This window comes from Serinus canaria, chromosome Z (genome assembly GCF_022539315.1).
Source record: "Serinus canaria isolate serCan28SL12 chromosome Z, serCan2020, whole genome shotgun sequence".
NCBI classification, from domain to species: domain Eukaryota; kingdom Metazoa; phylum Chordata; class Aves; order Passeriformes; family Fringillidae; genus Serinus; species Serinus canaria.
In genome coordinates, this window is record NC_066343.1 from 63,233,453 (window position 1) to 63,256,481 (window position 23,029).

The 23,029-nt window shown below is 35.9% G+C and overlaps 1 protein-coding gene across 1 annotated transcript in view; it reads left to right on the plus strand.

Moving 5' to 3' along the window:
* RICTOR (RPTOR independent companion of MTOR complex 2) overlaps positions 1 to 23,029 on the plus strand; it is a 74,058-nt gene that overhangs the window by 38,665 nt on the left and 12,364 nt on the right. The window contains exons 13-31 of the mRNA XM_030236835.2: positions 33 to 123; positions 265 to 331; positions 440 to 520; positions 1,779 to 1,879; positions 3,351 to 3,513; positions 3,904 to 4,005; positions 6,355 to 6,401; positions 9,150 to 9,285; positions 9,839 to 10,038; positions 11,020 to 11,146; positions 12,315 to 12,479; positions 12,921 to 12,997; positions 13,105 to 13,183; positions 14,023 to 14,132; positions 16,295 to 16,382; positions 17,125 to 17,217; positions 18,084 to 18,190; positions 18,836 to 19,065; positions 19,871 to 20,900. Coding sequence (XP_030092695.1) covers positions 33 to 123; positions 265 to 331; positions 440 to 520; positions 1,779 to 1,879; positions 3,351 to 3,513; positions 3,904 to 4,005; positions 6,355 to 6,401; positions 9,150 to 9,285; positions 9,839 to 10,038; positions 11,020 to 11,146; positions 12,315 to 12,479; positions 12,921 to 12,997; positions 13,105 to 13,183; positions 14,023 to 14,132; positions 16,295 to 16,382; positions 17,125 to 17,217; positions 18,084 to 18,190; positions 18,836 to 19,065; positions 19,871 to 20,900 — 3,094 coding nt within the window. The remainder of the gene's footprint in view (positions 1 to 32; positions 124 to 264; positions 332 to 439; positions 521 to 1,778; positions 1,880 to 3,350; positions 3,514 to 3,903; positions 4,006 to 6,354; positions 6,402 to 9,149; positions 9,286 to 9,838; positions 10,039 to 11,019; positions 11,147 to 12,314; positions 12,480 to 12,920; positions 12,998 to 13,104; positions 13,184 to 14,022; positions 14,133 to 16,294; positions 16,383 to 17,124; positions 17,218 to 18,083; positions 18,191 to 18,835; positions 19,066 to 19,870; positions 20,901 to 23,029) is intronic.

Sequence of the window (23,029 nt, forward strand, 5' to 3'; positions counted from 1 at the left end):
TAGTTACCATTGTCCATATTTTCTTGTTCTAGATCCAGGCAGGTTTCAGGACTGCTGGAGACTTTCTGATGGCTTTGTAGCTGCTGAGGCTAAAACTGTTTTACCCCATCGAGCCAGGTCAAGGTGAGGATTTAATGAACTTAACTTAATCTAAACCATTCTTGTTTTGTTTTGTGGCAGTGTGGACAATACATTTCTTGTTTTCTTGAAGAAACAATAAGAAATGTACTTTCTAAACTGTTTGCATACTTTTTTTCTCTTTAGGCCTGATCTCATGGATAATTACTTGGCTTTAGTGCTTTCTGCTTTTATTACCAATGGACTTCTAGAGGTAACCAATGGCTTTTCAGTTTTAATAGATGCTTGCTACGTTTTTCCTGCAAGAGTTCAAGTAAGATGTTATACATTAAATGTTGTAATATTTTTTTGCATTCTGAAGGGTCTGGTTGAAGTGATCACAAGTAGTGATGACCATGTATCTGTCAGAGCAACTATCCTTTTGGGAGAGCTTCTACACATGGTAAATACCACTCTATGTAACCACTTGTATATAGATATTTGCTATTATAGCATTAATTTTTATCCCAAGCTTGAAACGTGTCATTTTCATATGAATAGTGGATTAATTTCACATTATATCTTCTGGCACTTCATAGATTGAAACCAGTTTAATTCAATAGGAAGACTGTGCTAGGGATTCTGCTCCAAGGCTGTCTGTAGGTCTGACTCTCACTTTCTTGCCATAGCAGCAGTTGTATTTTTAAGCTGTAACCCTGCAAACACTCCCATCAGTAACTGTGTTTGGGAAAAGGACCATCACTAGTTTTTGCTTTTCTTAGAATGATGGTCAGTAGGCCTCTGACCAAGTGTGTTTAGCTTTCTGCCTCACAGGGGGAGACAGATGAAAATTTATTCATACTCAGATTCATGTGCTTTTGATACTCAGTGTTTCTCATTCAGGCAACTCCATCTTGGTGGAGTCCTCCTGCTGCAGGGAAACTTCAGCTTCATTCCACTTCTGTGGACCTAAGACAGCTCTTACAGTATCTTCTCCCTCTTAAACTAATCTTGTACTGTGATGATGATATTGTTTTCATAATACTATAGTGCTACATTTTTTATAATATTGTATCCTATTTTTCTGGTTTCCTGAGTACTTTTGAGTGGGTGTGATTGTTAACTCACACTGGAGTATGCTGTAAAGCACAGGTATTTTTTGATTTTCTGAAGGATGATCTGTTAATCAGATATGGCTACTGTTTCTCAAAAACTGAAAAAATACTTATCTGTTTATTTACTGTTTGGAAATGTAAGTATTCTCTCTAAAAATATTTGCAGAACTACATATGTTTATTAAAAGCAGTTAAATGTCTAGTAACTTAAAATGTTATGGTAATAAATCAGGGTTGTTAGTGCTTTAGTAGAAATCACCAGCTTTAACTGGATTTCTGATTGTAGGGTTTTTTAGTACTTTATGTACATGACATAGGCACATCTCATGCTTTGCAAGTTTTTGCATATTGCAACTTAAATGCCAGTGGAAACAATATGTATTATTGTTTGAAATTGTTTCAAGTTACTTGCTAGTGTAATTTAGGTTGACTTGTTACATCACTAATTCAAAATGGTGTGGGTAATTATGCTCGGACATTAAGCAGTAATTTTGTTGTCATAAATTCCTGAAAATCTTGTGAGAAGTGGTAGATTCTTGAAATGTTAATCTGAAAAAGATGGAGCAAATTGTTGTAATAAGTTATTCTAACTGCTCTTTTTTGTAGGCAAACACAATTCTTCCTCATTCTCATAGCCATCACTTGCACTGCTTACCAACACTGATGAATATGGCAGCATCCTTTGACATCATGAAAGAGAAAAGACAGTAAGAATTATATGTTACATTTGAAAGCATAATGTTCTGTCACAAAATGCTGTCTTCTCTGTACTTTACCCAATGGAAGAAGTCAATTTTATAAATTCACATGTCTTTAATATGTATTTCTTCAACTTTGTGTTCCTAGTTGGTTTTCTTTGTAGAAGACAAAATGAGGGTGTTGAGGTTTCTTTCACTTGTAAAAATGTATTTATTAAGTGCTCTTGCCATTTCTGATCTGTCTTTTCAGATCAGTATTCTGATAAATAATATAATGTTCTGTCTTTGATTGTGTTGTCAGTGATAAACTACAGCATTTTTTTAAACTGCTAGTGTGGAATGATAAATGCTGCTTGTAGAGTATTTCCTAAGAGTGTAGTGCTCTTCTGTTTTTTAGTTTTGGAGGTTTCTTATATATCAGTGGAAGACTTTGCTATGCAGTGACAGCATTAGTTTTCAAAAAAGGCATATCTGAAATTTCAGGAGAGGATATTTTATATGGCCAAAGTGGTGGGGTGAAAAAAAGGATAAAGAGCAGAAGACAGATGCTTATACATTACCTGGAATTGTTGTCCTTGTTGGCATTTCTGGACACACCTGATAGAGTAGAAAGAATTCCCATTTTTGTTGAAAGAAAGTGTTTTTTTTAGAAGTAGTGTTTTTTGTATTTTTTTAGGATTTTGGCATTGGTCAGCACTCTGCACTGTTTTGTGGTCTGAAAAACTGTAATCTTATTTAAATTTAATCTGTAGCAGTAAGTGACCAAATCCAAAGGTACTTGTGTGAAAATAAAATAAAAGCACTCTCCTTCACTACGAAAATTTTTGTGTATGGGGAAGATAGACTTAACTTCTCTTTTTTAAGCTTCCTTATTTTTATTTGCTCAGTAGGCAGGGTTTTTTCTGCTACCATTGTTTTGTAATTAACTGCTTTTACCCTTGTCAGCTGTCATGCAAGTTACTCCCTGTCCTTTCCCAGAAAACAGAAACATGCTGTTGCTGAATTGTTTAGATACAAGAGCAGGATTGTACTATTGATACTATTGATACTCCTGCCATCCTTGCAGGGAGGTGGGATGGGGATAAGTTGAAGCTAGTGCCCTCAACTACCAACTTCACTGCAGGATGTTGATCTACTGTGATATCTCACAATGGAAATCAACTTTAAACTTTCCAGTATCCTCTCTGAACTGTGACAGACACCAGTAATTGCAGAGCAGAAGAAAATTTGTCAGGTTAATATTTGAGTGCTCTAAAAGATATTTCAGTGCTCTAAAAGATATTTCAGTGCTCTAAAAGATATTTTCTGTATAATTTTGATGAGACTTGTGGATGTATAAAATACGTCTCAGGAAAATAATTTTCTTTGTTTCAGAATTGTTGGTTAGCTCTTTCTTGAACTGTTTACTCAGGAGGTGGTGGTCCTCTTTAGTCTGGTAAGAGTTGCCAAAATTAATTATAATATTTCTTTTTTCTATTAGGCGAGCAAGTGCAGCACTCAACTGCTTAAAACGTTTTCACGAGATGAAGAAAAGAGGCCCTAAACCTTACAGCCTCCATTTAGATCATATTATTCAGAAAGCAATCTCAACACACCAGAAAAGGGATCAGTACCGTGTGCAGAAAGACATCTTTATTTTAAAGGTATTATGGTAATTCACTTTCAAACCTGAATTTGACCCTGTGTTATGGAGATCTCAAGTTTCACTCAGTGTAATTCAGAATCATTTGTGTGATTCTATGTAGTATTTTTTTTTCTTATTTGTCTTGTGGGTACTTGAGAATACTGAATTGTATTTATATAAATTGAGGAATGAAATTCCAATAATTTTAATGTTTTTTGTGACCAGTTGTGATCTCTTACTTTTGGATTCTTAATACAGTGCTGTAGCCATACAATTTACCTTCAAATGCGTATTACTGTGAAACACAGCACTTAAATGATTTTTACATGAGCAGTAAGTATTTCATGTGGCAAGACTGAAAAAGATGATGCAGGGAAACCTGTTGTAATTTTACATGTCTGTATTCCAGGATACAGAAGAAGCACTCATCATGAATCTTCGAGATAGCCAAGTTCTCAATCACAAAGAGAACCTCGACTGGAATTGGAATTTAATAGGGACTATACTGAAGGTGAGCTTACAAAGGCCATGATAATATGTTGGAGAAAAAGTCTGTTTCATGTGTGAGCTTTGGCTTTCTAATATTTATTTCAGAGTACATCTAATAATTTGTTTTATTTCAGGAAATTATAATCTCCTGGGTTTAGTTAGTGCTGCTGTAGTGTCTTTGTATACTACCTTTATATTAAAAAATGCATGATAGTTAAAATCATAGTTTTCCTAAGAAGCATGTATTAAATGTTTTATGTCTTTATTTGTATAAAAATCAACTTTATAGAATTAGATATATTGTCTTTAAAGCTGCTAATACTTCAGACTGCAGAGGGGTACTGCTATGTTTAGATTCACAGCAGATTTTTTTTAAGTAATGTGAGCTGAAGGTTATAGTAAGAGGTGGGTTCTAGATCAAACTTCAGATGTGTAGACTGAACCATGTATGAAAACTTCATTAAATGTTTTGAACTAATGCAAATAACTTCTGTAGCATTGATTTCATTACAGAATGAATTTCTTTTTATATCATAAAGGAAATAACTAATGGGGTGATGGGCATTGTTTTAAATATATTTATATATCTTAAATATATTTAATGCACAGATTTTAAGATACTACCTCTTTTTGTAAGCAGAAAATATACTTTGTTTCACTAAGAAAACTTTATAAATACTTAATATGCAAATCAAAATTGTTCCAAAATGTCATTCTGTGCATCAAAGCCATCATTGAGCTGAATAGCATTCTCTTACTGTCTTCTTTACTGTGTTGTTACAAAGCTGGTGAAAGTACAAAAGAGGCGTAATGGTGACAATCATAATCAAGACTATGTTGTTTTTTTGAGAAAAAGAAAAGAAACTAAATATTTCTGTGCCTTTTTTTCAGGGACCGATAAAGTTGAAAGAGCAAGAATCTGTCTGGTATAAAAACCTGAATATGTATATGACAGTAGCTTTGCTCCACCAGATTTCATTGTTTACAGACTTTTTTACTACCATTATAAGATTTACTGGGTTACTAGATAACTATTATTAGTCATAGATATTTTTATCTTTGATTCCCTATTAAAGATATTATCAGAAAACTGTTTCAGAATCTCACTGTTAGTTAATCCATGTTGTATTTTAACAGTGGAAGCCTTATGTAGTTGACCTCTGTGTTTTGGGGTTTTTTTTAAACTGAAATTTATGTCAAACAACCAGTTTCTCTGCCATCTCAAACACCCCTAGCAATGTATTTTCTAGTGTCATGTCAAAAAGTTCCTAACGTCTGAAAACTGAGGACTCCTTTCTGAATGAGAAGTGTGTGTGTTTTCTGGCTTACTTCTAACCATTTCTGTTCCCGTGTAACACCAGCATAAACTGAGATAATATTACCAGAGTGGTTTAGTCCCCTAATGAGCAGGATCCAGATTCCAGTGTCTGAATTTGTTACCTCATTTGGCTGCTCACCTTCCCCTTGTCTGTTGCAGCCTTGTATCTGTGGAGCATCAGCTCTCTAACCACCACATTGTGTGCAGCTCAGGTGGTGCCTTACTGCCTTTTTCACTTGCTCAGCTTGCTGTCTAAGCTGCTAAAAGAGCAGCAAAAGTGTAAGCCTCATCTGTATCTGGCACTGTTACTTGCTGTAGTCAATTTTACTAATCATTAACTAGTGCCGTGTGTGTCTTAATACTGGAACACCAACTGGAAATGTAGAACAGTGTCACATAGATAGGAAAGAAGAATGTTTGAATCTCTTTTTTTCCATTCCTGACAAGAAGATACTCACTAGTAGCAACAGAAAAATCTGAAACCATAGAGACAACAGATGCCTGTAAAAACAGAGGAAAATCTAATGGGAAGAATAGGTCCCAAAGAGAATATTATTTCTCATGTGGTTCTTCTTAATATATCTTAGAAAGTATCAACATGGGAGTTTAAATACCATTTTAATAAGCAGCATTTAAGTGATCTGTAACAGAATAATGATTACTTTTAAGCCAAATCTGATGAATATTCAAAACAGCAGCCATTTGTTATTCATATCAATTTTTTTTGTTATTTGCAGAAAAGAAACTAAGCAAAATCGTTTATTTTTCATCAGCTTCTCATAGTTTTCTTTTGTTTCATTCACACTGTGGTCTTGTACATATAGCATGTGATCAACATTCCCTGTCCTTCTGTAGAAAAAAATTGAACAATTCTTGAAGCAGGCAGTGTGGGCTTTTCAATAAAATCATGTCTTTTTAAAGATGTAACATTAGGTGCAAGAAAACTTTCTAATTATTAAGTACATGCAACTGATAGAAATAAGTGAATTTTACTGACTAATCAAGGTCTGATGTACAAGTTTCATATAATGCTATATTTGCTGTTTTTTCTAGTGGCCAAATATAAATCTAAGGAACTACAAAGATGAACAGTTGCACAGGTATGTAAAAATTATGTAGACTTCCTTTGAAAAAAGAAATTTCAAAAACCAGTTTTTAGTAATGCAATAAAATATTCTCTAGATGGATCATGTTTCTAAAACCTAATCTATAGATAAGAAGTTAAGGTGTTAATTTGGTAATTAAGTTGCAATATTTGCTTTAAATAAACAGGTGTTTAAGCTTCTTTTCTTTGCACAGGTACTTTATATACTTAGTCCCTTTGGAATCATTCTACCTTTGCAAATATTAATTTTAATTTTAAACCTTAGAAATGTTACTGCTTGATATACCAGTCAGAGGTGGTTTATGTCAGAGCTTGGAAAATTTTTACAAAGTTAAGTCCATAGTTGTACAGTTTTTAACTACAGCTTTCATCAGTAATCAAGAGGAAATTATTTCTAGCTGCTGTCAATGGCAGAAGAAGTATGTGTAATTTGGAAAAAAAACCAACCAAACAAACAAAAAGCCTCCAGTACAGCTCTGGTTCCTTTCATGTCTGTTGTCAGTAAGACATGTTTATTACTTCAGTGCCTGTGTGGTCATAGTGTTACTAATTAGTTCCTGGATGTGCCTTTTAGCATGTGTTTCAGAAATAGATTACATTATTTTGAAGAATAGATCAGTACTTGTGAGCATGAAAAGGTGCTTCTTGAACTGGGGGAAAACCCAAAAGATTGAATATATGCTGAAAGGCTCCTATGGCTCTGCTTTAAATTTTTACCAAAAAATAGGATACTTTGATGACATATTTACAACATAAGCAGCATTGTTATTATAACCATGACTTAATTTTACATTTGTATTTTTTTCTGGGTTTCCTGGAATGTTACTTGCCAGTCTGTTCTTTAGGGTAAAGGATTATTTTCCAAATGTGGTGGTTTATGACATTGGTTCTCTAAAGCAGTGTCTGCAGTTCTGACTGTGATACCAACACACATTCCTCAACCTACCTACGTGGGACCGTGTTCCTATTCCATGGTTTTGTGCTGCACTTAAGCATTGTTCAGTGTCTCAGTGATTTAACTCTGAATAAATTGGGAAAATCTAGAATTGAATTGGTGTGAAGCTTCTGTAGGTCATTGGTAATTTCTGCAGAGTTGGGAGCTTAATGGCTTTAAAATGCTGTTTCTCCTGTTTAATTACAAGTAACTAAGCCCCAAATCTCTTTAGTTTCACTGCTGATGATAAATTCTACTGCTTTGTTTTTCAAGTGTAAATTACATTTATTTTTTCCTTCTATAAATTGATCTTTTTTAATGTTAGTGTTGTTGTGATGGTTTTACAGTTGTAAAAAATGAAATTCCAGTAATTTTTTAAAGATTCCTTCATTTCATAGAGATATATACGTAGGATCACAGAATCATGAAAAAGATCTCAAAGGTCTTTGAGTCCAATTTTTCACTGCTAAAGTGTTTCCAAGTTCCATGTCTATGTGTCCTTTAAATCCCTCTGGAAATGGTGACTCCAGCAATTCCCTGGGCAGTTCAAATGACTGATCTCCCATTTAGTCCAGAAATTTTTCCTAATATCCAATCAAAACTTCTTTGGGGAAGCCAAAGGCCTGTTTCTCTCATTCTGTCACTTGTAACCTCGGAGGAGAGACCACCTCTGCCTGGGTACAGCCTCCTGTCATGGAGTTGTAAAGAGCACTGAGGTCTCCCCTGAGTCTCCTCTTCTCCAGGCTAAACAGTCCCAGCTCCCTCAGCTGCTCCTCACAGGACTTATGCTCCAGACCCTTCCCCAGTTCTGTTGCCCTTCTCTGGACATGCCCAGCACCTCAATGTCCTTGCTGTATTGAGGGGCCCCAAAACTGAGTTCATGCATGTTGATAAACACACACGCTTAAATATACACATAGTGTATACATATAATATGTGTATAAATGTGTGTGTCAGTATATATTTATTGCTAGTAACCCAGGATAAAATACATTTTATTTCACAAAACTTAATTAAGCCTTCAGGTTTCCTTTGTAATTGATCCTGTGTTTGGAGTTAGGTGTAGTGGATTACACTGGCTTTTTCAAGTACAAGTGCAGTTCTGTAATTAAGTTTTCTTAATACCTGACATATCTGCCTTCTGATGGAATATTTTGTGTTATTTTAAAGCACAAATGTGTGTTTATATTTTGAAGAATTTGTGAAAGGAGGATCTCTGGTGAAGACTTATTCTTGTGGTGCAAAACTCAAGCTACATTGCTTACTGTGATCTTAAAAAGTCTGAGAGTGTGATAGCAATCAGTGTGTTATGCTTCAGAAATGGTTAAGTGAGGTGTTTGGAAATAGTGTTGCTGAATAAATGAAACTTTTTCCTGTCAGAACATGAAAATGTGTTTTTCCCAGTAGCAGTAACTATAATAGCTGAAGAAAGCTCAGGTCACAAGTTTATTTTTTAATCTGTTTGGTAGTCTAGATAGTACTGTCTTTAAAACTTGCCACGGGATAAATTACAGCAGAATAAATTATGAGAATGAGAAGGAAGATATAGCTTCTGAGAGCACAAGAGATTTTAAGCTCCTTTACTTATAGTAGGCCATGGTATAGAAAACCCCTTGTAATGCACAGTGTGGCAGCATCTCTGAAATTGTGTCTGGATAGTCACTACTGTTACCTGCTACTCTTTTGATTAAATTTTTAAGACTTACTGCCAAGAAACGAAGTATAACTCATTTTTTCTAGCATCGTTTTGTGTTGTGAGACTGTCCTTGTCATACTGAAAAATAGCTAATTCTATTTTACTTCCTACAGGTTTGTAAGGAGATTGCTTTATTTTTACAAGCCTAGCAGTAAACTCTATGCTAACCTGGATCTGGACTATGCCAAGGCGAAGCAGCTCACTGTTGTGGGTTGTCAATTTACTGAATTTCTTCTTGAATCAGAGGAGGTAAGAAATTTTCAGCTATAAGACTGGAAGTAGAATGAGTAGTCTTGTTGAATGCCACCTGGAAAAACCTTAGTTTTTGGTAAATACTTCTGAGCTTTTGGGTGTTAAATCTAAAATCATCAGTGTAATTAAGAAATACAATGTGAAATGTTGAGGAAGATGACCATGTTTACATAGAAGTTTTATTAAATACAGCTTTGTAAATGCAATTTAGAGTTTGAAGGAATTTTTTTTTATTATTCATGCTGTGTATAACCTTCCTTTTTGAGCTCCTTCTTTTGTGCTTAAGATTTTATGCCTCAGGTCAGAGGAAAATGTCATTGAATAATACTTTGTCCTTTTCCTGGAGAGAATTAACTCTAAGATGTCTCCTTGCTAGCTGCTTTTATTTGCCTTGAAACTTATTCTTTAGTCTGAATTGTTTTCCAGTCTGCATTTCTGTTTTGTGTCTGTATTGCGTTTGTATATTTTAAGAAATTTAAAGTAGCAAGTTTCAGTAAAGAAGAAACACATTTCTTTTACTAACAGATGCTATTCCTCTTTATTTTGCTAGGATGGACAAGGTTACCTGGAGGAATTGGTTAAAGATATTGTACTTTGGCTGAACTCTTCATCAGGCATGAAACCTGAACGTAGTCTTCAGAATAATGGGTTACTAAATACCCTTAGCCAGCACTACTTTCTGTTTTTTGGTACTTTATCTTGTCACCCTCATGGAGTGAAAATGCTTGAAAAATGTAATGTTTTTCAGTGGTGAGTGCTTTTATTTGCTTTGAGTTGTACTTGCAGTGTAATAGTTATGCAAATTCCTAAACAGTGTGAGGCCCACCTTCTGACAAGCTGAAAACTAAGGTTATTTTGGTGTAGTTACAAGTAGAGGTCCCCATTTTTTTCCTAAGGTCTTCTAGTCTGTCTTTACTAAGCAGACAGAGGTGACAGACAGTTTACTTTTTCCTGTCCACACCTGTGTGACAGAGATGAGTATCAGGAAGGATTATAGGGTAATGAAAAACGCAGCATGGGGAAATAGAAAAACAAACTAAACTAAAAACATACAAACCATGACAAAAATGGAAAGTACCATAATATTTGTGAAATGTTGATGTATGTTGTACTTAAAACTTCAGTCCCGTATATTTGAGTGGAGTTCTCTGCAGCTCAAAGTTTTGTTCAGGTACAAACAAACCTAGGTTTCTTTGAGAATAAATTGGCTAGTGACTAGTACTAGTTTATCAACATATAATAAACTTGAAGTTAAAATGCAAGTGTTTTAATGTACTCCTTTTTATCTTTTATTGCTGATTTTGTTGAATTTTATAAAGCAAGCTTTTTATTGGCTTTAAAAGACGTAATGTACAATAAAATCTAGACAGTTAATAGGACTAACTTAATGGCAAGCTTTACACACAATGTCTTAAAATGAAGAATTGTTCACAGAGCTTCATGAGCATTTTTTTATACTGATTATCACTAATTATGCTGACAGTAATTTTACAGGGCAATTATAAAAGATGTTGCTTTGAGGTTTTCCCCTTGCAGTTCAGTGCATTATTTCATCCCTATTTGACTTTATAACAATTTAAAGTTACTCAGTTTCATACAAGAACATACTCTGTATATCACATTTATAATAATAAAAGTATAATTCAAAGTACTTTAGTTTAAATTATTGATGGTTCAAGAGGGTTCAAATACTAATTTTATTTCCTTCCTCCTCCCCTTCCATGCCTCCAGTCTTCTTAATCTTTGTTCTTTGAAGAACCAAGATCACTTGTTAAAACTGACTGTTTCTAGTCTGGATTATAGCAGAGATGGATTGGCAAGAGTCATCCTTTCTAAAATCCTGACAGCAGCTACAGATGTAAGTTCAGTTCAACTTATATTCCTTTGTTACTGCCCTCTACACATTTATTTTATTATTCAAGGTGTATGACTTTATTTTTAAGCTGTTATATATGAAAGGGGTTCTTAATTTTGTATTCAGAGAAATGAACATCCTACAAGTGTAGCTTTTAAATATGTTGTGAACTTCATATCCTGTATTGTATTTTTGCTTAAAAAATTAAGTCCTTCAAATAGAACTTTCTCTCATGTTGGATGGGGTCTGAAGTCTTGATATGTATAATTAAGTGTAATGTGATTGTTTCGGTCAGTGGCATCTTAAGTAAATTGTGAAGACATTGCTATCACAAACAGAAATCTGTATTTCTAGAAGCAGGAAGCATGTTAGCCTTCTAGTAGACACTATTCTGATAATGATTGAGGCGAGTCTGTGTTGGAACAAAGTAGATGTTATAGCTGCTGGAATGAGGGGTTGGTTCAAAAGTAGGCATTGGGATGTGTTCTTCTGAATCAAAGAATGTGGAAGGGGATAAAAAGTATAGTTACGTGGATTTGGGAGAGGAAACTTAACTTTTAAGGTAACGTTAGACAAGCAATCACTGATGCCAGGGAAATAGATGACAAGAATTTGAAATGCAACTAGGAAAGAATTTTCATTACTTCAAATGGAGTTTCTGTTCTCTGAAAAGACAGAATGTGATCTAGAATAGATACAAGAGAGAAAAATGTAGTACTAGCTTTAAATGTCTCACTGTATTTTGGAAGAGGAGTACATACATTGAGAATATTCTCTGACACTGTCAAAAATATGATGATTCTTATGGATAGAGTGGATTCTGAAAGTAATGAAGATACTTGAGGTTGAAGGAATGACTCATTGAAAGATGAAGCCTCCCTACTGACTATGCTTGCTTTAAATTTTCCTCAAAAGACATAATAATACAATAATAAAAGATACAGGATTGGACACTTATGATGACCAATTTACTTGTGATCTTAGATTCAGTTTTCCTGTTTGCTAAAATATAAATAGCTCTCTAATGAACTGTAATTTTATTAGATAAAGTGTTCATCACAGTTGCTTGCTGCAAAATACAGTAATTGAAAGGTATTTTTAGAAGTTATAAACCATGACCTGTGTTAGTTATTTTTCTTCCATTCAAGAAAACATTTTCCTTACTTTACAGAGCTGCAGGTTGTACGCAACAAAACACTTAAGAGTGTTGCTGAGAGCTAATGTAGAGTTCTTCAGCAACTGGGGGATTGAGTTACTGGTGACCCAGTTACATGATAAAAATAAAACTATTTCTTCTGAGGCACTTGATATTCTAGATGAGGCATGTGAAGACAAGGTGAGCATCCCTTCCTTTTTAACCTCTTTTTTGTATGCTGCTCTTAAGCTCTTTCCCACCCCCTTCCCTAGTAGCAAAGTATAAATAGGCAAGAAGGTACTGATGGTATCCTTTCTGAATTGTCATTGATGGACTTAAAATAGCTTCTAAGACCCCTTTGATTAAACTACTGCATATTACTTACAAGAAAACATAGACTTCAGGATTATGCCTGTATTTAAACATGAATTGCAACTTATTTTATTCATTATACTTCTTGTGAAATAATTTATATTTAATGACAAAAGATACCTGAAATTGATCATACTAGGGTTAAGTTAATATTTGATACTTGTGAAAAACTTGCTGTTTCATTGCAGGCAGAGAGTTGTAATTATTGCAGATCGTTTTCAGAATTATGATCATGCTCAAATACTCTTTATGTGTTCTTAATTATTTTAGGCCAATCTTCATGCCCTTATCCAAATGAAACCAGCTCTTTCTCATCTTGGAGACAAGGGTTTGCTTCTACTCCTAAGGTAAATGTTGAATATGCTGTTTGACTTCACACTGTGGAAACAAATTCATATTCTGGGAGTTGTTTAAATTACAGTGTTAACTGTCTGATTTAATTTTTTTTTTATAGATTTCTGTCCATCCCAAAGGGGTTTTCTTATCTAAATGAAAGAGGTTATGTAACAAAACAGATGGAAAAGTGGCAAAAGGTAATGCTAAGAAGAAAATAATTGCTGGATATTAGAAGGAATGGTGTAAATATGCAGATTTAGAACAGAGATTCTTAAAAATGGTTGCGTTTTAATTTGCCTGTAAAGCTTGTGCAAATACATTTATTGCATTCATGATGTAACGTTTTTGCAGGTAAAGGTTGACAGAGACTTAGAGTTCCATAGCTTCTCTGTACATATGTGATTTTGATTTACCAAGACCTTTATGTAGTTTTGGTATTTCAGCAAATATTTCAGGAGTGTAGTGACCTTCTGAAATAGGTTGCTATGGAAGGTCATTCTCTAGAGAAGTGTGCAAAGTAATGCTGCTTTTCCAGATACCTGTTACCTCTGGTAAGTAAAGTTAAACCTAGAGCTCATGAAGACAGGCTGATACTGTTAGGAAGTAAAGAGGAACACAAGACCATTAAGAAAAATTAATTATTGTCATAACTTGAATTCTTCATATGTTATTTTGGTTTTGTAATTAATTGTAAGACATTGGTCTCATTCCCATTGCCAACTTCTTTAGTGGTTGAAGTGTCACTTCTCAAGGAGTACTGAAATGCATGATGATCTATGGAAATTGAGTGTGTCAGATGTGACGTATTTCTTTCTTCCTTTTTTTAACAAATTCCCTAAAATAATTATAAAATCAATTGTTGACTTGCAAACTGTGTGAAGTGCATTCATTTTCTTGAGCCCCACCTTCATATCAAAAAAAAAATTCAGTCTTTCTTAAAGAACCTTCCTCAATTATTTTTTCCTTATAAAGTCTCATGCTATAACACCATAAACTACTAAATGTACTGTTTCAACCCTCCTCTGGTTTTGTACAGGAGTACAACTTAAAATACGTTGAATTGATTGAAGAACAACTTAATGAAGCACTTACAACATACCGCAAACCTGTTGATGGGGATAACTATGTTCGTCGGAGCAACCAAAGGTAAATTTGGGAAAACGCATTCCGAGGCACAAGCTGGTGGGATTGATCAGGAGGGCTGTAAACTGAAGTGTGTGAGGCAAAGGGTTAGCAACAGGATTTCAGTTTATTATGCTCCTGGAGCAGTACATCAGCACAGTATAAGAAACACACAGGATGAACTGGATGCATTGCTTTGCTCCCAGAGTTTTAATATCATTTATTTCAGAGCTTTTATATAATTAGTTTTCAAACTTCTAGAGTTCATTTTATTAAGACTTGGTGGATTGAGTCCCATGACTGGAGTGCTGGAATGGAGGGCTACAGGCTTTTCAGCAGGGATGGGCAGATATATGTGTCACTCTGTATAAGGAAGAGGTTTGATTTTACAGCCCTTACAGTTAGTGGTGATATGGTGAGAACCTCTGGGTGAGGATTAAGGGGATGGAGAACACAGGAAGTGATATAGTGGGCGTCTGCTACTGATTGCTCAGCCAGGATGTTAGTACTGATGAGTCATTCTACAGACAAGTAGGAGAGACTTCTGGATCAGTAGCTCTTGTTCTTATGGGCTTCCTGTGGAAGACTTCAACTTACAGGCATAGACTGCAAATAATGACAAGCAGCCTTGGAAATTCTCCGCAGGGGAAAGTCTGTAGGAGAGATACTTAGTGAGCCAACTAGGAAAGATGCCCTCCTTAACTTGCTGTTTGTGAATGTAGGGCTTTTGGGAGATGTGGTGGAGGGGAGGTTGTCTAGGCCACAGTGATCATAGCATGGTTAAGTTTAAAATTTTCAGTGTAATGAGAAAAACCACAGCAGAGTTGCTACTCAGAGCTTCAGGGGAGCTAACCTGGAGAGCTGCTTTAACAGAGTACATTTTTGAGGCCCCGGAGTTCAGAAGTGCTAGTCCATCTTTAGGAGCTGTCTTTTAGAAGTAGGCAAGGAGTAGGCAATCCCATGGTGTTGTAAGTCAAGCAAGTGGGACAGAAGACCACCTTGGCTGAACAGGGAACTCCTCATGGAGCTCTAGAGGAAAAGGAAATTAAATGATCTCTAGAAGGTCACCCTTCACAGGAAGGACTACAAAACTGTGATTCACATAAGCAGAAAAAAGGCACAAAAGGCCAAAGCTCATTTAGGACTGAAGCTGAACAGTGTTCTGTCACACAGCAGGAAAGACGAGGTCTGAAGAAAACACTGCCTCATTTCTTGCTGAAGATGGTCACCTGATGTACAGGGATGATGGAAAAACAGAGATGATTTTAAATTTTGTGTGGGTTTTTTGCCTCAGTCTTTAGCAATATTGATAGACCTAGGGCTGCCTGGTTCTCTGAGCCAGAGGTCCACAAATGTGGAAACTGTGGCTTTCCATTTGTGGACACTAACATTGTAAGGGACCATCTGTATCAGCTGAATGTTCACCAGGTCATGGGGCCTGGTTTCCACCAGCCTGAGGGACTAGCCTTATCAGTACTAGCCCACTAGTACTAAAGGTGCTAGCAGATGTTGTGTCAGGACCCATCTCTTATCATCTTCCAAAAGTCTAGTGAGTCCAGGGAAGTCCCTGCTGACTGGAATCTAGCCAGTTAATTCCAGTTTGCAAGAAGCACGTAAGAAAAGACCCAGAGAGGTACAGACGTATTAGTCTAACCTCTAACCTAAATTATGTAGAAGATTATACTGGTTTTTGTTGAAAGGCATTTGAAAAACAATGCAGTCATCAGGAACAGTTAGCATGAATTCACAAAGGGAAAGTTTTCTTTAAGTAAGTTGTTAGCCTTCTATGGTAAGGTCACGCAGTAGGGTGAAGGGAAGGTGGTGGATGTTGTTTTCCTGGATCTTGTTAAGATTTTTGATGCTGTCCTTCACAGCGTCCTTCTGGACAAGTTTTTGAGCTGTGGGATGAGCAGGTTCATGGTGTAGTAGGGTAAGAACTGGCCGAGGGACTGAGCCCAAAGGGTTGTAGTGAATGGGGAAGCATTTGGTTGGTGACTGGTCACATGTGTAGTGTTCCTCTGGGCTCCATTCCAGGGTCTATTCTGTATCAATGCTGGAGGGAGTGCACCAGTAGCAGGTTTGCTGATGATCCAGACTGAGAGGTGTAATTTAATTGAAGTGTAATTTATTTTAGAATAAAATATTTGAAGTGCTGGGAAACCTATGTATGTTTCTCTTTCTGCCAGATTACAGCGACCACACGTCTACCTGCCAGTTCACCTTTATGGCCAACTGGTGCACCATAAAACAGGCTGCCATTTATTGGAGTCTCAGGTGAGGATCGCAATCATTTATAACTTGAAATATTTTAAAGATCATTATAAATCTTTTGAAAAAAGGTTTAAAAAGAGATGGCATTTAGACAGGCATTGCAGAACAAGTTGATTATGAGTTTTTACCATCTAATCCCACATAAAATTCTTTCCTCACACTGAAGTATCACCAAAATATGTTGCAACATTTTTCTTAAAATGGCTAGCAAAATCTTAGCATGGGGAGCAAATTCTTAAATAGAAAAAATTGTTAGTCTCTGTGGATTGTGTATTATCAGTTACACATGAGGTAAAACTATGCCTGTCCTTTTGAGCATACAGAAATTGGCAGATGAGGGAATAAAACCTTTCTAATTTTTTGAAAATCTAAGAAAACAAACCCTAAGCCATAATTGCTCGAATTCACTTTTGATGTGGGTTGGTAAAATGATTTAATGAATTGACAGTGCACTTTGAATAGTTCAAGAGAAAGTGTATATGTTGCAGTGTGTTAGTTTGACTAATCTATCATCCTTATAACATCTGAAATAACTTTATGTAATCCATGATTTCATTAAAATTTTCTTTTGCATTATCACTGCTGTTAATTTATGGTTATTGTTCCAGAATTACCATTGGCTTCCTAGAGAGCATTATTTAAATTATTGCTTTAACTTCTACTATAAATGCAAGAGAACTTGTTTGGCTGAAGTCTCCTATTAATTTTCAACTTAGTTTTTTCTTCTTCTGTTTTTCTCCTTCAGAGTATTGTTACAGATCTAAGTTACACTGTTCGTTCTCCCATGCTGGATAAGTGGGAAGGAATTAAGCAGCTGAAAGCAGCCCTTTGGGCCTTGGTTAGTAATATATTTTTTACTAAGTAATATATTTATTACTGAGTTTTGCAGTTGTTTAGTTCCATTATAACTCTTGATTCTTAAAAACCTATGCAAAATTCCATAAAAATAAAAGATAAGGGTGTTTTTTTAAAAAAAAAGTGTGATTTTTTCAAGTCAGTGTTTTGTTCCATAATTCTTGCAGTTGAAGATGGTTTATGGCAGCTGTTCCATTCTTAATAGGTTTTTAATAATCAACGTAGTCTTTTTTTTCTTTTTAACGAATAAGAATAACACATTGCCATATGAACATTAGTATGGTATTGATAGTTACAAGTTAAAAATTGCCGTGGTCTGAGTTTAATGTTGTTGTGGTAGTCCCTAGTGTTTCTGCAAGGAAGTTGGCTGCCAGTGTTGATCCATGTGGTCATGATGCCCTGGTACTTGGGACAGGCAAAAACCTAGTGTTGATGTGTATCCAAGCTACATTCCTAAATGTGCTTCTTGTCTTCCCCAAAGTTAATTTTAGAACATTTGTCCAAGCGTACTGATAGTGGAAGATACTGTAGGTATGTAACAAGAGGCCTGTGTAAGAGGAATGTAAAATGAATAAACCATGATCATACTGCAGGCTATAGCAGAACTTATAAAGTGAGGAATAGATAGTAGTTCTAACTTTGAGCAGCTTTAGGTATTACACAAGGTGTGCTGAGTGCTTTTTTGTATTAGCACAGCTAGGAAATGTCAGGGTACTCAGATCTTTCAACTGCTTTGAGAAGATGTGGCTTTAAATTCTGCTACCCACAAACAAAATTGTCAAAGCTTTACATTGGTAGTGCTGCAGATCATATATAAGATCAAAACTTACTTGACAATTTTCATTCCAGGGCAATATTGGATCATCAAATTGGGGTCTTAACTTGCTTCAAGAGGAGAATGTAATTCCTGATATAATGGCACTCGCTCAACATTGTGAGGTTCTGTCTGTTAGAGGGTATGTGTATCTGATATATACATAAAATTTTCAGATGGTACTTGCCATCAGTTGTCAGATAGCTTTACCTGATTTACATGAGTACAGATTTGTACTTTATTGGAAACCAGCTGTTAAAGTCACCGATGTTTGAGTATCAGTCTTGGTTCTGTGCAACTGCAGAATTATGTAGGAAGTCTGAAAAAACATACAGTAAACAAATCTATTAAAAAAAGGTTGATACTACTTTTCTCCTGTTTCGTAAAACAAAATATTTGGTTGTTTATATCTCTGTGAGAATTTATTATTCCGTCTTTTTTATTCAATATTTTTTAACTATTTAAAAGCATAAATAGATGGTGTTTTGTCAAATATTGCTACTACGTAAATGTTTGGCCTTTTTTTTCATAATGTACTTTTCTACGTTATGTAACCAGGCTCTTGTGATAATTTTTATTTTTTACTAGTATCTTGTTCTCAGATATAATAGTGAATTTCCTGAGCTTACATTGATTTGCAAATTAAAATGAACAGTATACTATTTGTCAGTTTTGTGAAGTTTCTCCTGAATTGCCTTGAAGTTGCTTCCTTTCAAATGTCAAGTAAGTTTAGTTAAATTAGGTGCTATTATTGTTGCTCTTTTTTCTATATATACATTAAATACAGAACCTGTGTCTACGTGCTTGGTCTAATAGCCAAAACTAAACAAGGATGTGACATTTTGAAGCATCACAACTGGGATGCAGTGAGACACAGTCGTAGACAGCCTTGGCCAGTGGTTCCTGATGACATGGAGCAGCTCTGCAATGAACTTTCTTCTATACCAAGTACTCTTAGCTTGAACTCTGAGTCTACCAGTTCAAGGCACAACAGTGAAAGTGAATCTGCTCCATCAAGTAAGTAACCAGAACACCAAAACAAGAAAACAGGAGAAAAATGATCAAGCCAACAAAAAATACCTGTGAAGAGCCCAACCCACCCCAAACAGCATTTTGGCATTGTTATCAACAGTCTGGTAGAATGAGGTGCAGACCAATGGTGTAAAGGTGGTCTTGCAGTAAAACAGTGCAAGCAATAGGACAATTATGTCCATTCAGAGAGATGCAGACAAGTCAGAGGGAGTAAAACAGTGTCTTAGCTTCACACTTGGTGTAGAAGAAAAATTTTCACATGAGGGTAAGTTATTTATTTTTATGTTGAGTCATGGCAGTTTGCTCTAACATGCTACAGAAAACCACCATGCTTAGGTATAAAGATACACTTGGTTGTCCTCAAAGGAATAAGTGTTTATGTTCTCTGGGTGTACACACACACCCAGAATTTTTCTGTATTTAAATTATTGTGTATTTCAAGTACCTAATGCATTTTATTTTTTCTGTGGATACTTGGAATTCAAATTAAGAAATATACCATAATTAGGTATCATTATAGACGTTCTTTGGTGGTAATCCTAGTAGCTGGATGTTTGCACCGAAATACAACAGTGTGGCTTTTCTTTTGAAGCAGGGAAGTCTTCAGGTCAGTTACTCCTCAAAATAGCTAATTTGCATGGAGTTCTGCAGAAAAAAAAAGAGGAATTAAAGTTCCAGTAAATTGTGGACTCTCACTTGGGCTTCTCTAGAATGGCTTCCTATTTTGCAACATAGTTTGTAGACTTGGAAGAAGTGCCTATTTTTGTGACAAAGTCTTGTATAATTTCAGGTATGTTCATCATGGAGGATGACCGTTTTGGTAGTACTTCCACAAGTACTTTCTTCCTAGATATTACTGAAGATGCAGAACAAATATTTTATGACAGACCTGGACCTTCCAAGGACAAAGACCGTAGTCCCTTTCCTTTCTTTTCTTCTAGTAGACTTGTGAAAAATCGCATTTTAAACTCTCTTACTCTACCTAATAAAAAACACAGAAGTAGCAGTGATCCAAAAGGAGGAAAGCTGACATCATCTGACAGTAAATCAGGCCTCAGGCGAAATCGTACAGTAACAGAACCTAGTGGTAGCATAGACTTTCCTGCTGGGGAAGAATTGAACCCTGTTTTCAGAGTTCCAAAAATCCAGACTTTACGATTAGAAACTTCTTTTGTTGGAAGTAAACATGTGGAAGATACTGATTGTACTCAGAGTATTGGAGAAAATGATCTAAAGCTGCCAAAAGGTCTTGGAAATGAAATTCATCGAGAAAACACAAGCAAAGAAAGGCTAATTGGAGATGGTACTACACAAACACATTTCAAGAGTCGTAGCTTAAGTTTTAATACAGATACCACAACAAGTGGCATAAGTTCAATGAGCTCTAGCCCTTCAAGGGAGACTGTAGGTGTGGACACTGCAAATGTAGATACTGACTGTGGAAGTTTGAGTACTGTCGTAAGCACAAAGACAGTTAAACCAAGTCACTGTTCAACACCACAGTCTAACCATCTCCCTCTCTCAAAGTCCAACTCTGTATCCCTGGTTCCACCAGGGTCTTCTCATACCCTTCCCAGAAGAGCCCAGTCTCTTAAAGCTCCTTCTCTTGCTACAATAAAAAGTCTTGCGGACTACAACTTCAGCTACACAAGTTCTCGAGATGCGTTTGGTTATGCTACACTAAAGCGCCTGCAGCAGCAGAGGATGCATCCTTCACTGTCTCACTCAGAAGCCCTGGCATCTCCAGCAAAGGATGTGCTGTTCACTGACACTATCACCATGAAGTCTGGCAGCCTGGATTCTCGACTAACACCAAGCCGGTAGGAAATTATTCTGTGCTCATTTCTTCTCACTTCAGTGCTGTAAGCACAACTTCAGTGTCTTCCTAATATTTTTTTAATCTGCACCTTAAAGGGACAGTTGTTGCAAGGTGATTCATAGCTTCACTGAAAGCAGTACTGATATCAAGTGAATAACAGAAGAATAATTCTCCACTTTGTAAGTGTTGTCAGAGAAGCCCAGCTTCCATATCTGTGCTTAACATTTTATAATGCTGTTGGTGACAAAGGAAAAGGTTTCCTTTTATTGCATTTTCTTCCTGTTTTAACTTTTATAGTGTAAAAAATGCAGTTCCACTGCTAACATTATTAAAGTTGCAAACACACTGAATTGCCCGTGAAGTCAGAGGTACATTTTAGAAGAGAATTTTCTTGATGTCGCTTGGGGAGGTTTTAGGACAGGGCCTCCTGCCAATATGCTATATTTGTGTTCACTGCAGCACTGAGGCCAGTGATGAGATACTGGTACCACTGATAGGAATGTCAGTTTGGCTTCTTAGCTACAGCAGAGCAAAGATTTTGCTCATAGCATTTATTATTAGATGGCAGTGTCATCTCTTTATTTTTGAGCAATATTAGATGTTCTGAAGACTAATTAGATAGTTATATAAGATGTCTAGCTCTTGACATTGACACTGTTCCCAGCTGCGGCAGTCACTGCTTAATAACCTTCCCTTAAAAACTCTTGTACTAAATTTTTACTTCACATCATCTTTTAACATTTTTCTTTCACATCATCTTTTAGCATTGGATTTTCACATTGCTGTTGAGATGGTAAAGGCACTTTTTTTCTCTGTTCTTGCCTTAACATTTTTTCAAATGAGAGAAGGGGGAGATGCTACCAGTACATGAGTCATCTGCTTACTGTGGAAAAAGCAAATGCTCAGTCCTTGAGCTGCCCTCCTCATACCCAGTTGAGTGTCTATGTCCTGAATAAAAGAAACATCCATTTTGTTGATATTTTCGCATCATTCTGGAAAGATGCCATGATAGATGCCTTTGTTCAAGTAAGTTAGAGCTAGACTGAGTATGTTGGTTAGATTAAGGATGATTTAGTAGTTACACTGCACTATCCTGGAAATTGAAGTGCCATTCCTAGCTATGTCACTGGCATCCTGTGCTAGTGCTGGAACGAGTGGTGTCATTTCAGTGGTAATACAGGTTCTGTAATGGCTGTAAGTAAAGTTTTACCATTCCTTGCAGTCATGCCCTTGATGTGCAGAGCAGCGTTGCTGCGTGGTCTTTGATCCTGCACGCAATGTCATACTGACTATTCCTGGTGCTTAGCTGTTCATGTTCTCTTGTGACAGTGGATAGAGTCAAGGATTTGAGCTGACCTGCTTAACACTGAACTGAAATGTCTAGAGTGCTTGTATCTCTGAGAAGGTTAAATAATTGCAGACATGCCTACTCAAAGAGAGATTCAGATTGTGTTAGTTGCTACTATAATTTGATTGGAAAGACTACAGTGAAACCAGTACATGTGTTTTTCTTGGTGGTTATGGTGTGTCATTAGAATTTCAGATTATATTTACAAAGAAATTCAGAGTATGTTTACTGGTCCAGCTAAAACTGTACTTAGCTGCTTTTTAAAAATAAACTAGAAAGAAAAATTCTGTCCTTTTTAACTGCCAGGTCAGTTTTTCTGTCAGTCTTCTGAAAAGTTTTATTTACGGTTTATTGACAGATTTGTGTGTTAGTGACAACTAACAGTCATAGATTTAGTTTTGTGATGTTTTTAGTTGTTCTTTTTTTCAGAAGGTTAAAAAGTCCTTTTCTTTGCATAAATTTTGTGAGGATAAACTTCCCACCTTTGTCTTTAAAGACCTACCAGAAACACTAACGCACATATTTTGGATCCTGATAGTGGCTCTCAGCTATCCCCTGCAGACATTTTTTAATGACAGCTTGGTGCTGTTTATCGTTACTAATGCTATATCGTTAGTTTTTCTAGGAAAAGCAGGGACAAACGTTTGGGATTAAAACTGCTATCTTTAATTCATGTTGAGAATAATTGTAGAATGTTTTATTATTAAGTATTTAATGCAGCTAGTAACTTTTTGAGTTTCATGATTGCACAATTATTTAGGTTGGAAAAGATCCTTAAGTTT